General features: G+C 40.1%; 1 protein-coding gene across 2 annotated transcripts in view; it reads left to right on the forward strand.

Annotated features, from left to right (window-relative positions):
- ANLN (anillin, actin binding protein) overlaps positions 1 to 8,650 on the forward strand; it is a 48,855-nt gene extending 40,205 nt beyond the window's left edge. For both annotated transcript variants that reach the window (XM_057304364.1, XM_026509284.4), the window contains exons 22-24: positions 4,754 to 4,861; positions 5,717 to 5,889; positions 7,341 to 8,650. In XM_057304364.1, the coding sequence (XP_057160347.1) occupies positions 4,754 to 4,861; positions 5,717 to 5,889; positions 7,341 to 7,464 (405 nt within the window). In that variant the 3' untranslated portion in view covers positions 7,465 to 8,650. The remainder of the gene's footprint in view (positions 1 to 4,753; positions 4,862 to 5,716; positions 5,890 to 7,340) is intronic.
- Positions 8,651 to 16,250: the final 7,600 nt, after the last annotated feature.

Raw genomic sequence — 16,250 nt, forward strand, 5'->3', positions numbered from 1 at the left:
TCACTGTGCCAGTACTGGAATCTAACAAAAAATAATCCTTGCCCTCAGAAACTTTAGTTTAGTAGGGAGAAATACAAGTAAACTGGCAAGTGCAATGCTGTGGTGTGATAGGTGGGAGCGAAGAGTGCCTGGGGGTAGCTGGTGGGACATCAGGTCTGCAAAATGGGTATAAGGCCTTAAAAAAAGCCACTGGAAGAGTAGCTTGTAAACTGCTGAGTAAGTTAGCCAGGGAGAAAGAGAGGGAAGAAGTGCTCCAGGCAAAGGGAAGAGCATGTACGGTGGCCCGGAGGGCCCTCCCCTCTTTCACCCCCACCAAAGATAAGGATGGTATAGACAGAGGCAGGTAGTTCAGCAGGTGCTTAGGGTATGGGTGTGTGTGGGGAGGAGGAGCAGGGAGGAGAGCAATTGTGGAGGACAGTGTGGTTAGGGGAGATGGGGCTGGGGATTAAAGGGCCTTTGCAAGAATTTGGACTGTATCTTGAAGCCAGGGACGGACGCTTGTAGGATTTTAAGCAGAGGAATAACATCATATTTGGGGTTTAGAAAAGTCATTCTGCCTGCCATGTGGAGGGGAGGTTGGAGACTGGTGGCCTTGAAGACTAGTGAGACAGTCACTCCACTAGAGGTGATGGGGACTGTCCTGGAGAGATGAAGCAGGAGGGAGGGCAGGCACAGTGATTTGACTGGGCGGCAGAGGGAGTGGAAAAGCAGAAGTAAGGATGTCACCTAGATCCCTGCCTTGCACAACTTGTTGGGTGGCAGTAATGCCACCGAGATAAGAGATCTTGGGGGAGGAGCAAGTGTGCCTGTTTGGATAGAAAGTGTTTTTTGCCCCCCCCCCCCCCCAGTTTTAATGTGGAAAATTGCAGATATACAGCAATGTTGGTAGAATTTTACAACCAACACCCATATACCCACCATCTAGATTTAACATTTAACATGTGGGTTTAACATGTTTTACTATCCTTGCTTTATCATGTATCTACTACCTAGCCATCCTTTTAGCTACTCCTCTGGCCATTACTGAAAATACCATATTTTGGGGGAAGAATTTTAAAGTATACTGGAGACATTAGCGTGTTCCTCCAAATCTCAAATGTACATCCCTATGTTTTGACACATGCATACATCTGTATAACCCAAATTTCTATTAAGATCTACAACATTGCCCCAGAAAGTTCCCTCATGCCAGTTCCTTTATCCCCAAGGTGAGAAGTTTGGATGAGTTCAGTTTTAAGTGGTGTGAATTTTAGATGACTCCAAAGATCTGAGTTTGAAGCTCAAGATTGACGTTTTGGTTGAGATGAAGGTTTGGAAATCGGCATCATAGAGATAGTAATTGAAGGGCAGGGAGCATTGAGCAAAGCAGAACCAGGAGGAACACTAACTTTTAAACCACAGACCTAGAAAGAGAAGCTCTCAAAGGAGCCTACCAGGGAGCGCAGTGTGTCATGGTTGCCAAGAAAGAGAAAATCTGAAAGAGGGAGTGGTCAAGTTAGATCAGGACCTGTTATCAGAGACCGTGGGAGTCATTTATAAGGCAGAGAACAAAGCTGGATTGCAGGTGGTTATGGACAGGGAGGGAGGTAAGGAATGTGAGTACTAGCAGCTCTTGGAAACCAAGTTTGGCTGCAAAGGAGAAAGAGATAAGACCATGGTACCTGCAGAGCTAGGTAGGGTGGAAGGAGGATGTGGTTGACATTTTAATAAGATCAGAGAGACCTGAGAATCTTTAAATTCAAATGGGTGGCTTCTAATAGGGCAGAGACGTTAAAGATGCACTGGGGAAACTGCACTAGGGTTAAGGACTAACATGTGGGACGAGGTCATGAGAGTGAGAAGAAATAAGACCCAAGCCTCCGTTCACGGGATTGATCTTATTCAGACGTACAGTTGACCCTTGCACAACACTTATGTGGGTCCATTTATACGTGGATTTGTTTCAATAAATACATGCAGTACAGTGAATGTATCTTCTCTTATGATTTTCTTAACATTTGCTTTTCTCCGACTCACTTTATTGTAAGAATACAGTCTAAATATGTGTAACATGCAAAATATGTGTTAATTGCGTATGTTACCATATGGCTTCTGATCAACACTAGGCTATTAGTTCAGTTCTGGTGGGTTTGGGGGGAGTCAAAAGTTATATGTGGATTTTCAGCACCCCTAACCTCTGGGCTGTTTCAAGGGTCAACAGTATACTTTTTCCATTATCCGAGGAGAAATGTATGTGTGTCGAATACATAGAAGATTGTGGGTATGGTGCACAAAGCAGAGAAAATCTGATTGCTTTGGTTTTGTTTGTGAAGCAAGAATTTGAATGATACAAAGGACGTCACAAAATCAGTTTGCAATGGCTGTCAAAGGGGCCAGAAAGGAGCTCCGTGGCCAACGCAACCATCAACCAGACTGCCTTGGTTTTTTTCACATGTACGTCCAGTAGATGGCACTCGATGTTCTTCAAGTGTTTTTATCAATTTCTGATGTGAAGGCAGTGTTTACCTCCTGACTTTTTCTTTTAACGTAAATATTTCAGAATTTTACTATAGATACCTTTAGCAACTGACAGACTCTGTTATGGCCACTAGTTCATTTGCATATAATGTCTGGCTGAACTTTTGAGTGCCGCTCTTAACTAGGCTAGTGTTAGTTTAACTAGGTTTGCTGTCTTGGGCCCTATAGCCCATTCTTATCACATCCACACTTAAAAAATGTGGTATGAAACTACTCAGAACTCCCCCAAATAAATTCTATCCCCTGCCAAACTGCCTTTTAATTACTTCTACCCTCTATAAAGTAGAGATAGTAATTGAAACTAAAGTTGCTTGGTTCCGTTTTCCTTCCTGATATGCCAGGGACAGCCAGAAGGAAGGGGACTACCAACCAGAGAAACTTGCTAAGTGATTCTAAGGTGGTGCTGGTCTATCTCTGCCTTGACTGAGGAGCAACAAGTGAGGGAAGTTCAGGATTAGCTAGAAGGTTCCAGTTCTGCTTTGTGATTATGTGTTGTCATTTAGTTCCTTGGCCCGAACTTTCCTCAGCTATCAAAATGAAAATGTTGTCCTCTGTGTATTCTTCTCTGCTTACAGTTGTGTATAATAATAATGCGTTATTCTTACCCATCAAACTTTTCCTTGTCTGTTAGCTTTATGACGTAAAGGGTGAGCATAAACATAAGAGGGAGCTGGTGAGCCATTTATACTAATTTGTGCTTGAGATTGAAATAGCAACATTCCTGTCTTTTATCTCCTGGGTGGTTGTGGGCCAGTGTGGCCTAGAGAAAGCATGCCTTGGGGAGGAAAGAGGATAAACCGGGGAGGAAGATAGAAAGGAGGGGTAAGAGGATATATGGTTAGAGTAAGCTAATTAATTTGGGTTAATTAACTAAGCTAATAAATTTCAGATTTCATTCTCTCATGGAAACATCTCTTCATACAAAGTAACTTTCCTCCATGGCCAGAGCTTGTACTCCTCTATCTCAAACCAACTTTTGGTAAATTCTCACACAAATTAGTGAATCGAGAAAAGTGCATGTCTGCTATCCTAAGGTTGGTGTAAGGCTTAGCTGATCCATGTGAATGTGGAAAAGCCGTAATGCATTCTGAAATCAGACACGAAGATGCTTTCGGATTATCTGTATGAGCTAGGGTCAGCAATGTGTGGCTCGCTGCTCGTTTTTATAAAGTTTTATTGGAACGTGGGCTCGTTTGTTAACACACTATCTATGAGTGCTTTTGCATTACCCTACCAGAATTGCATAGTTGTGGCAGACCCGTTGGCCCACAAAGCCTACCATCTTTACTCTCTGGTACTTTGCAGAAAAAGTTTGCCAACCTCTGATCTCTAGCATTGTTACATTTTACCTTGCTCTGTTCTTTAAAATAGTATTTCCGAAAGGAATTCTTTTTTCTTTTTAAATGCAAAGTACAGACTTTTATGTGATTAAGGATCATTAGGACTGCAAGTAAAAAATAGTGAGGTGGGGGGAGCAGCTTCGACTTACACTGTTTAAATAGAAGTACTGTGGGAAAAAAGCCCCATGTTGTTAGTTATATTTCCCAGAGTCCTGACCTTAACCTCCATGACTGCGTCACCTCTCTTTAGAACGTACCTTGTGTGTCTAAGGCGCGAGCGGCCTGACTGCAGGGAGATTCTACTCAGGTGTGCTTGCCGGCTCAACAGGGGCCAGGAGCTCTGATGTTTATCACAGCCATCAGTCAAGGCAAAGATAGAATCATGAGTTGACTCTTTTCTAATCCTGTTCTGTTCTGAATAGAAGTTAAATGCCAGTCTTTTGTATAAAATAAGTTGAAATAAGTTATTATTGGTTTTGTCCACATATAAGGTATGATATTCTCATTATTCTACCCTACAACACTTAAAGCACTTTTCTCTTGTTTAAGGGGCATTTGGTTTGGGACATGATGCTTTAAAAAGGTCTGCTTTAAAAACATAATATAATTAAAAAATATTATAATAAAAAAATAAAAAGGTCTAAATTAGATAGAGGTATTTATTTGGGATGAATATCTGGAAGTTCTTAAGTGCTATATGCTTATAGATGATATTGAAATTCAGGGTCAATTTCTGGATGTTAGCAATCAGTGATTTTCATTACTAGAGTAAAAGATGGTGAAAATCGTGTAAGTGGATTTTGAGCTATGAAGTATGGCAACATATTAAAGTTTAACGTACAGATCATTTAATCGATCCTCAAATTTCTAAAGTTAACGTTTCATTGACTTTTCAGACCATATTTGAAGATGTTAGTGGTTTTGGTGCCTGGCATCGAAGATGGTGTGTTCTTTCTGGAAACTGTATTTCTTACTGGACTTATCCAGATGATGAGAAACGAAAGGTACTATTAATAGCCCTGGTCAGTGCTGAAAGCCCTGACTTTCATGTAGTGTTTCATGCAGAGCTTCCCGCTGGTCTCCACACCCACCCAGATTCCCCTTTGAGTATGTTTACTAAGCCATTAAAAATGTTCTTGTTGCAAGACCTATGTGTGTATTTGTGTAAAATTTTCATGTCTTTTCCATTCCCTGTGATTTGACCACTCTTAAAATACCTTAAGGCATGTATTTGTCTTTCTTTTCTCCTAGAATGTTTCATACTATGTTTTAATAACATTTTTAGCCAGAAATATGAATTCACTTTTGACTTTATTAATAGTTGACTTACGTAAATATGGGATAAAACAGTAATGGAAAGCCATCACAGGAATATAGTGATTTTGATTTTGTTTCTAAAATTTGATAATAGGATTTTATGTGATAAATTGTATCTCATTTTTAAAAGTTTCACTATTATTGCTCAAGTATGATTATTTATTATCCCCAAACTGAGAAATAGAAATAAACAGAATTACAAAGTAATGTGTATTTCTAATTGTTGAAGCTGGTTGATGGGTTATGTGGATGTTTACTATACTGCGCTTTTGATTTCGCATCTCTTTGAAGTATTCCATAACAAAGAGTTTATTTTTTAAGTTGGCTAAAAGCTCCAGTTGATACTTTTGGTTTCTGTTTTCCAAGCAAGAAACAATAATGTAATAAGTATGTTTCTCTAAACCTATTACAATTACATTTTAACTTTTAAATTAATGGCTTTTTAATTTTAAGTTTGTACCAACTTAAATCCTGCTTAATGCTTATTGATGTAAATGGTCTTGTTTATTTTCTATTAATTTGCTTTTAATTTGTTTTTAAAGAACCCCATAGGAAGGATAAATCTGGCCAATTGTACAAGCCATCAAATAGAACCGGCCAACAGAGAATTTTGTGCAAGACGCAATACGTTTGAATTAATTACTGTCCGACCACAGAGAGAAGATGACCGAGAGACTCTTGTCAGCCAATGCAGGGACACACTCTGTGTCACCAAGTACGTATTAGGCTATAAATATAAACACTTCTGTCTGTAAGTAATTGATTGCCCACCATGTTCTTACCACTTTAAGAAATATCTGAGATGGTCCTTGTCTTTGAAATGAGTACAATCTTAATTAGGAAAGAAAACCCACACAATCACTAAGGGAACAATCTAATATCTAAATTAATATAGTTAAAAAAAAAGTCTAACATTCAAGCTGTATCTTAGCTAACCCTGTTTTCCAATATACTCACAGTGTAGCCATTTTCAAGGCAGTTAGCTAATGTACTTTGGGTTAAGTTTGAAGATTTTGTGTATAATTGAGAAGGCAAGTATTATTTAAAGGGACTCCACATGTCCCTTCCTTTCCATCCCAAAATGCCCTCAATGAAATCAGGTGACTTACAATACACAATCTCAGGCTACTTTGCAAATTTCTGGTTGGAGAGTAAGAGAATAAACGGTTGGGAGTGAGGGCCAGCAAAGTAAAGTAACGTGCCATGGTCACATTTGGTAAGAAAGACGCTGAGTCGGGATGTAAACATAGGTTTCCATAGACTGACAACAGAGACTGATGAGTAAACACGTTGAGCACAGTCTCGAGCGCATGGCATGAGCCCAGCAAATGGTCACTATTATTATTGTACGTGTTGCGTTCTCTCCATTGACTAAGAGATGATCAGATCACTGCTATCCCATTTCTAGTACCAATGGGGGGGAAGTTAAAAGACGCAGAATGAGTACACTACACAAACCTTCTGACAACTGCTGTTCTCTAGAAGAATGATCTGGCTTGTGAGTTAGGGAATTCTCTTCCTCACCCTTAACCTGCCCTATCAACTAGTTAGTGATTCAACTTGTGGCTAAATATGGGTGCAAAGAAGTGATTCCCGATTTGGGTGGAGAGGTTAGGACAGACAAAGTTTTAGGATCTTCACATCACTTGTTGTAGATATCATGTTCTACTAACACAGTACTGACACAAAATAACGGGAGACGGTGCAAAATAGCATTACATGTAGAGCCAGGGGAAGGTCCCCGAGCTGGTGATTCTAGCTCTCAGGGAGCCCGGATCTGAGGGATTTGGGAAGCCCCCAAAGACCTGTGCTGCGCTAGCTCTCGCTGGGAAGTGGCCCACACTCAGTGGGTGTCCGGCACCACCAGATTACCCAGGCCAGACCACCTGTACAAGATAGTTACCCTCTTTAGTGTGGAGACTCCCTCATGAACCAAATGGGATCACTGAATTTTGATTCCGTTAACCAACCTATGGGGATTATTTTCCTTTATCGCAATTGAAGAAGTACCTCACTATAGGGCTTTTGATCAGCATCTGTTAAAAATTGGTAAAGAGTAACTCATTTTACTGGTTTATTTAGACTCCCTCCCCCCTGGCCAGCAAGAGAACAGGGCGGTATAGAATGGGGGAAGGATCCTGACTTTTTGTGTGTTTGTTCCTGTAGGAACTGGCTGTCTGCAGATACCAAGGAAGAGCGGGATCTCTGGATGCAAAAACTCAATCAAATTCTTGTTGATATTCGCCTCTGGCAACCTGATGCTTGCTACAAACCTATTGGGAAGCCTTAAACTGTGGGACGTTTCCAGGCCATGTAGAGGTTTTTTGAGCTGTGTCATAAATGTATCTTAAGAGCATCAGATTTGCTGATTGCATTTTATGCTTTAAATACAAATGGGTATGTGCCAATATTCACTACATATTATGCAGTATTTATATCTTTTGTATGTAAAAGTTCGATTGATTTCTCTTCTGTCATTCATAAATGATTGGAGGAAAATTCATTACAGTCCATTTTGCTAAATCTTAATTTAAAAGCCTCATTTTCCTAGAAGTCTAATTATTCAGTTATTCATGACAAAGTATTTTTCTAAATGTAAGGAATTTGGAGTCATCTTCTTGGAGCTGTGGGTCTCGAAGTAGAAAGGTCTTCCAGGGTTTGGAGACAAAAACCTCCAACTTGGTCATCCTTTCTCTATCCTCAGTACTTCTTTCTAAAGTTTGTGATCGTTTATTTATCATGCTATATCTTGTTAGTAGACTACTGAAAAGACTTCCAAGGGACTTGACAGAAACATTTTTAGTAATGGAGGTAAGAAGTTTTTAAATAGCCAGTGTACGTGAGTTGAAAGCTTGAGGCTGCCTTCAAACGAGAGATGTGGCCGTGGGCTATCATGTGAGATTTGGGGCTAGTTTTCTTTAGAAGAGTTAATAATCTCATGGTTTACATGTACCCAGTTTCTATAGATGCTGTGTGGTGCACATTTTCATAGAGTACAGGCTTTTAAAAATAATTATTTTTGCTATAAAGCTAAGACTCCACTTGGCATATCAGTTCTTTCTGCTCCTGTAACAAGAATCAATGTAAATTGAAGAGTCTTTGTATAAAAGTAAATTCTACCAAGCTGCTACAGACTAATACTTTGCTTGCCAAAGTTCTTGTCTTTTTTTTTTCTTGTCCATATATGACAGCGTCTAGAAGCACATTATGAAATCTTTTGAAAAACTTAAGTCATGCATTACCTTTGAAAGCCTAATCCTTTATTTTTTATTATAAAGTATTATAAAGCATGGTCACAACTTTTAAATACACCTTGAATTTCTTCTCTGAATTGTTAAAGTTATTGACGATCTCATTTATAAACACTAAATTCTGTCACCTCCTGTCCTTTAATTTTGTATCCATTCAAATGTGTTTTGTTATGTGTATTATAAAAATATATTTTATGATCTCTTACCCAAATAAATGCTTGCAAAGGACTTAAGGAATCGGTTGTTTACAAAACACTATGGAAACGCGCCGTGTGGCTGCTGGGCCCCTGGGCTGTGGGGCTTCTGGAGGGGACTGAACGGATGGTATCGCATTCATCTTTTTACCTCCAGCCCAGTGCTCAGCTTATTATGTGTCCTTAGGGTCCTTGTCGAAGCAGTTGGTGGATGAAGGATCCATTTCTGGGGCATTTCAACAGAATGTGGTACTTAGATGTACTTCGAGGAGAGGCTCAGCAGGGAGTGCTTAGCGGAAACTGGGTGGGCAAAGTGACATCACCCTCCAAAACAGGGAGCTGGTTGGATGGGATTGATGAGAGGGTCCCTTTTATTTATTTATAGACTTGTACTTATTTGGGGGTTTTTTGTTTGTTTTTTTTACTTGTAATTCCAATATAGTTAACATACAGTGTTATATTAGTTTCTGTACGATACAGTGATTCAACAGTTCTCTACATTACTCCGTGCTCCTCAGGGTAAGTGTCCTCTTGATCCCCTTCACCTATTTCTCCCATCTCCCCCGTGACCAACTTGTACTGTCTTTGAAGAGGCATTACCAATCATGGCACAAAATTCGAAAGGCACAAAGAAGTTCAAGTGAAAAGTATGCCTCCACCCGTTGTCACAAGCACGTTAAGTTCTTGTGTGTCTTCCTAGAATGGTTCTAAGCATAATACGTAGGCAGATATATATTCTTTTCTTCATTAAAAATATTCCAAACATAATGTTTGTTCTAAGTTAAGACAAAAAAGCACAACAGAGCGTCCCTTTTCAGTCATTCCTTCCTAGGGTATTGGGAAGGTATGTGAAATCAAGTTTTAGAAGAAATTTAATTTAAGATGGCTGTGGAACATCAAGTTAGAGATAGCTGGTAAAAGTGAAAACTACTGCTCTGTCACTGGCACACAGGGGGTTGTTAGAACCATTAGAGTAGGTAAGAGGATCCAGGGAGTGTGGTCCGGAAAGAGAAGCAAGAACAAAAGGAATGTGTTCTTCAGGGGAAAAGAGAAAACGGAGTGGCCCACGAAAGAAATACAAGAGAGATGTCTTGAATTTCTTCTCCGAATTGTTAACGTTATTGGCAATCTCATTTATAAACACTAAATTCTGTCCCCTCCTGTCATTTAATTTTGCAAGAGAGACCAATTTAGAGTGAGACCAAAGAAGAATCTTAAGATCTGGCCACAAGATCATAAGGCAAGTTAAAGAAAATGGGAACTGAAACTGGGAGCAGTCACTTCAATAAAATAGTTCAGATTAAAAAAAAATCAAGTTAGACAAAATCCATAGAGGAAAAGAACGACAGATTTAATTGGATAAAAAAAATTTCCTGCCTGATAAATGTCTATAATTAAAGTTTAAACATAAGCATCAGTCTAGGAGAAAATATTTACGACATATTTAATAATCAATGTGTAAAATTTAATATTAAGAGCTCCAATGCCTAGCTATCACTGTTTGAGCATTTTCTACGTACCAGGTGATATTCTTGGAGTTTTGTATGGATTATCTCGTATAATCTTCACCAGACCTTAGGAAATAGGCATCGAATGAGGACACTAAAGCTTAGATAACTGAAGTAATGAATGGGCAGAAAAATACAATTTTAAACGGGTTTAACTGCCTCATTGGCCCCCAGATTGGTGAAACTGTCTGTAGTCAATGTTGCTGAGAAACAAAGTCAGATGTGGTGAGAATAGGGACCGGTAGAGTCTTCTTGGATGGCAACTTGGCCACCTCCAGTGATCTCTGCTCACACACGCAGGGTCAGACTCCCACGCATCAGAGAGCTCATCCATACAGAACGTTCCTTGTAATTTCAAGGACAGAAGCAATCAAGGGCCCAGTGAAGCAGGGAGAAGTCTGCATCACCCTGTGTGCCTTCCAGGTCTTTCATCCCGACATTGGATACTGGCTTTGGCCCAGGGTAATAGGCAGGGTGTCACGTGAGTTCTGTGGAACAGCTCACAGGGAGGGAGACTGTAGGTGAGGAAGTACTGCCATTTTACACCCTATATAGGAGTCCTATAGCATGTATGCCTTTTATCAGGAGTCTTGCCTCACAGATCCATAAATTCTAAGTTTATTTACAACAAACTATCCTTAACCAGCCACATCCTTCTAAGAGCATTCCACAGATAAGAGATCTAGCAAATATCATTAGTCTATTCACCAGGAGGTCCTGTTTTCAGCACATTTACAAGAATTTAGATGTGTCGCCTGCCTTCTTTCCCTGGAACCAAGAGCCAGCTGCTTTAACTCCTTCCTTCCCGCTCCTCTCACATGAACTTGCAGGTGAGGAAAGATATCCATGAAAGGATGATCATTACGACAGTGTTTTAAAGGGAAAAATCGGAAATAACCCGAAAATCCAAAAGGGACAAAAATGAGAAAAAATCTACAAGCCCACTAATAGGAAAATCTGGTGATAATTTCTACAGAACACCATGCAGTGTTCAAGAAAAACAATATATATGTATATATATTTGGAACAATTTTCCAGAACAATTTATAGGAAAAAGAGTTCTGCTGTGCCACATGACATAATGTAACATAAATACCTACAGGAGAGTGTGGAAGGCACCACACCAAATTTTACATGGGAAAGGACAGGGGACAGAGGCTGGCAGCAGTGCTGGGCAGAGGAATGCTTTGACTTTTGACTCTTTCTAGAACATTTGATATGTTTATGATGAGAATATTTTCATATTGCTCATGCACATGGACCTACAAACACTTCAAAAATGAAAATCAGAATGGAGCATGGAGTGAGCTGCTGACTGAGTAGAGACTACAGGCTATTTATTGGGTTGGGAAGCGAGCAGCACCACTGGGACCACAGTGTGGTGGGGCAATGTTGACCGACGGGTGGTTTGGATGAGGAACTGAGTATGGTAGTCCCCTGGTGGGGAAGAGCAGAGGGAAGGGAGGATCTGAGGATAGTGGTCAACAGGGGCGGAAGAGATGAGGGAAGATGCCTTTGCAGAGCATGATGAGGGGTGAGTGGACCCGGGTGATAGGTGGAGTCCAGACCCCCTCCCAGGGGTCAGCATTTGGGAAGGGAATGTGAGTCAGTATTGAGGAAATGGGGCATCCAAAGTGGGCCGTCATGCAGGACTCGGTCCCGCGGAATGAGCTGCAGGCCTTTCTCGTTCGGGACGTGTGCCGTCTGGTGGGAGCCGCGAGCAGCAACTGCGCAGAGGTTGGAATAGGGAGCCAGAGCGCGCCAGCCACAGCAGACGCAGAGAGCCTGCGAAGGCATCTGGGGCAATCATCTCTAAACTCTAAGAGAGCTCATACCCTAAAGATACTAACCCCGAAGAGACTATACACGCCCCTCCCACTTTCAAGTTGATACCTAAACTTGTTCATTAGAATTTTAAAAAGTGGCAGGGGATGGAATTTCCATCATATTGGAAATATTAACATTTCAGAATAAAATTTTTTACATTTTTAGAAAAAGACTAAGAAACAGCACGATCAGAGGGAGGGGCAGAAGGAGAAGCAGACTCCCCGCAAAGAGCAGGGAACCCCAGGCGGGTCACCATCTGGGGACCCTGAGATCATGACCGGAGCCGAAGTCAGAGACACTTAACCAACTGAGCCACCCAGGCGCCCCTTTACATTATTTTTAAAATCAAATCCAACAGAATCTAAGTGCAAGTGCCATTTTATCACCTCTTTCACTGCCAATTTAAACATTCACAAATAGGATATTTTTGGAAATTTTATAGCATTCTTTTTACTTTGGTTCTCTCACATAATTTTATACTAATGTAATTTATATTTTGTGTTTGAATAAAATGTGTAAATAACATGAAATGGAATTTTTTAAATGTTCTGTCAGCATAAGATTTTAAATGTTAAAAGATTATTTTGAACTGAATTATCATTACATTTATTATTCACAAATGATCAAAACTACAGTAGACATTTGAAAAATTTTAAGCATAAAGTATAAAACTTTATAGGAAATGTGTTTCTTAATGAAACGGATAGACTTTTTATCAACTGGCTTATGTATCTATGGATAAATACCATTTATTTTTAGAATGAGACATGGTTCAGCATCGGTCCTATTTCTTTTTCATTTTTACAGAAAACCTAACTAGATGAAAATGAAAGCTTTGCTATTGCAAAATCACTCAATTCTCTGGACTTTCAAGTGATCTACGAAAAATTATTTTTAATGATGAACTCAAGTATTTTTAGCTGATACAGTAGGCAAGACATGCACTGTGCTATCATAAAAAATGGAAAATAACAAAACCACAGTGAATGAAACAGGATAGAAGTTTCTCTTTCACAGGCTCCTACACTGGGAGCCTGCTTCTTCCTCTCCCACTCCCCCTGCTTGTGTTCTCTCTCTCGCTGTCTGTCTCTCTCTCTGTCAAATAAATAAATAAAATCTTAAAAAAAAAAAAGAAGTTTCTCTTTCATATGAGAATTTAGTAAGGTGGTCCATCTGGGCAGAGAGGTGACTAGCAGGGTGTCCAAGGACCAAGGACCTTACCTAGAGTAGCCTAGGATGCGGCCTTGCCCTCACAGTCAAAGCTAGCTCCCTTGCATCACTTCCAGAGTCAGCTTCCAGGAAAGAAGAGAGAGGGGAGCTCATCACTGGTCATTTTAAGATCAAGACACAGAACTTGCACGCATTGCTTCTTACATCCAACCTGCAAGAACTTAATCACATAGCCATACCTTGTTGTTGCTAGGAAAGGTAGTCTTTCTTTGAGTGTCCCTCAAACCCTGCGGAGATGCATGAGGTTTCTATTATAAACATGCACCAAGGGGCATTCGGGGGCCACCAGCAAGCCCTGCCATGGCTTCGAACTCCTTCACTTTTGTTGAAAGCAAGGATATGAAAGCTACCCATCTTGCAAAAGGATGTGTTATTCTGCCTTGAGAGTCCAGGAAACTACTATTTGAATTGTCAGTTTCTTTTGGCATCGGGAGGTTTTTAGATCCCAGGAAAGTGACTGTGGGGAGAAGCAGGAAGTGTGTTCTTCCTTTGCGCGCATGGCATTCAGTCCAGAATATATCACATAAAAAGATAGCACTGAGAACTCACCGTCAAGCTGTTCCTTGGGTCTCAAGGTCTCTAGATGGGCTTTCTTTTTCTTTCCACCCCTCAGAGTCTTCTGATGTTTGTTTCACATAATGCCCAGGGCTTTGGCTGCACATAGAGGGGAAAAAAAGGGAGAAATATAGCTACTCCATCTTGGTGCCACTGATTGAGTTTTAACAGTTTATAATTTCCAGAGTTCTCAAGCACATCTTGTGGGGTTTAATTATGTTAATTTAAATGATCCTCTCTCTTATGGAATACATTTTTTTTCTTTAATCAATTCTATCAAGAAGTGTCCCAAAGCTGATGAGTTCTTTTTAATTACTTAGGCAATTTTGGTAGATTCTTGTAAGGTTGAATATCTCCATCTAAATTTTTTTCAAACTACATGTGTTTATTGGTCCTATTCATTTGTGAATTTTTTTTAAAGATCTTATTTATTTATTTGAGAGAGACAGAGAGAGAACACGAGCGGGTGGGGGAGGCTCAGAGGGAGAAGCAGACTCCTGCTTAGCAGGAGTCTGATGCAAGGCGTGACCCCAGGACACTTAACTGACTGAGCCAAGCAGGTGCCTCTCATTTGTGAATTTCATGTTTGTGTCTTTTATTTTTCACTTGTCCTTATTAACTGATTTATAAGGTTGTTAGGGATATTAATGCTTGGTTACACGTAGTTGGGTCTATAATCAGCTCCTTTATTAGCTATGCATTCTTCAGCTACAAATTGGAGATCCCTGTACTTACCACAAAATCTGTTGAGCACATTAAATAAGACAATGAATGTTAAGGCCTCGGACCAGTAAAAAGGCAAAAAGTAGATTCCTAATAAATGACAGTGATTGTTTATTGTGGAATTAGCAGGCCAAGAAGATCTGGACAGAAGCAGATATAAATCTGGTTGGGCTAGCTGTCTTCCCAACACCAAGCTTTCCACTCCATCTGAAGTTAGAGATTGCTGGGAATCTGAAAGTGGCTAGAAATTCACTTGGCAAAGAATAACACTGTGGCATTTCTCGAAGTTTTGTCACAGTAAAGAACTGCACTACCACAGTTTTAGAATTGTCTACGTGCAATATAACATTTTTTTGTGTATGTGTTCAATTCTTCCTTGAGAAGTTAAAACAACTTTTACTTCTATAGAACGATGTGTAAAAAAGACTTAATTTGTTTTCTTGCAAAAGTTATTTTTGTGTGTGTGGATGAAGTACTTTAAAAAAAAAATAACAGGTACTTCACAAGATTCTGAGGTTTGGGGGTAGTATATGTTTAACACAACGTGAGGCTCCAGGCTGGAAAGAGGAGGACTAGGAGAGGATAGAAAAGTTATTATTATGGGCATACTGTAGATGCCCCATATTCCCTATTGTTTTGTTCATAACATTTAGAAATGTTATGTGCCCCTTGAGACGGATAGCACAATGTCCAGTTTGCTTGACTCCACTTCCCACAGTGCACTTGAAATAAGCATTATAGGGAGGGCATTTTCCCATCTTCCGGTTCCAGATTGTAGTGGAAAGCTTGTAACGAAATCTTAGAATATGAAGCCCCAAACAGTGTAGTCTAAATCAAAGCAAATATAAAAGTCGATGAGAAAAAGTGCAAAGAGCTATAACGGTACCAAACAAAAACTTGTAGAAATGCAGGAAATCTCATATAAGAACACTTCTGAGAATCAAAACCAAAGGATAAATGCAAGTTGATCCAATCATTCATCCACTTTTTGTTTCCTCAGTTGAGGAAGGAATAGCATAATGAAAGAGCACAGCGTTGGCCCAGAACACCAAACGGGGAATGCAAAGAAAGACTTGGGTATGAGCTCCTTTTCTATGGCTTAATTTTGTGCTTAGCTTTTTTCAAACTACTCTGTTGCTCTGAAACTCTGGCTTCCTGATTTGTAAAATGCAAAAAAAGCTCTGGAGGTTTTGTGATGTGAAAAATCCTTTGTGATGCTTCTTGATCTGGGGCACACAGCTGTGAGCCCCTTAATGGAAAGAACGAGGTATTGTTCATTAAGTGAGGAGAGAATCACATTCATCATGGTGTGTGGTACACACATTGGTGCTTAATAAGTGTTTACCAAATGAAGCTGCAGTAAACCAATTACAATATAACACGAATTTGAACGTGATCTTGGTTAAATCACATTCTCTAGGCTTCATATAGCTTGCTTGGAAAATTAGCAGATAACACCAGGTCTGTAAGGGTCTTTACACAGCATTCTGATGTAGCAAGGTTCAAAACTGTGTTTAGCAGTGGCTCACATTCTCCCCTCCTTCCTTCTTTTTTTCTTTTTATTCTTCTTCCCTTCCTTCTGTGGATTAGGTAGGAATTAAGGAGAAGGGACTGAATTCTGCATCCAGGTCAACTAGGAGAACAGCAAACAGAATGACTTCATGTGCAAAGAAAGAAAAATTGAGAACCCAGCAAGGACAAGGAAATTGGGCTATGGGTACCCAGAAAATGGAAGCCCTTGGAAATATGCGAAAATCTTGAGAGCATTGGGGGCACCAAAGATACGTG

The sequence above is a fragment of the Ursus arctos genome, unplaced genomic scaffold (genome assembly GCF_023065955.2).
Source record: "Ursus arctos isolate Adak ecotype North America unplaced genomic scaffold, UrsArc2.0 scaffold_3, whole genome shotgun sequence".
Lineage (NCBI taxonomy): Eukaryota > Metazoa > Chordata > Mammalia > Carnivora > Ursidae > Ursus > Ursus arctos.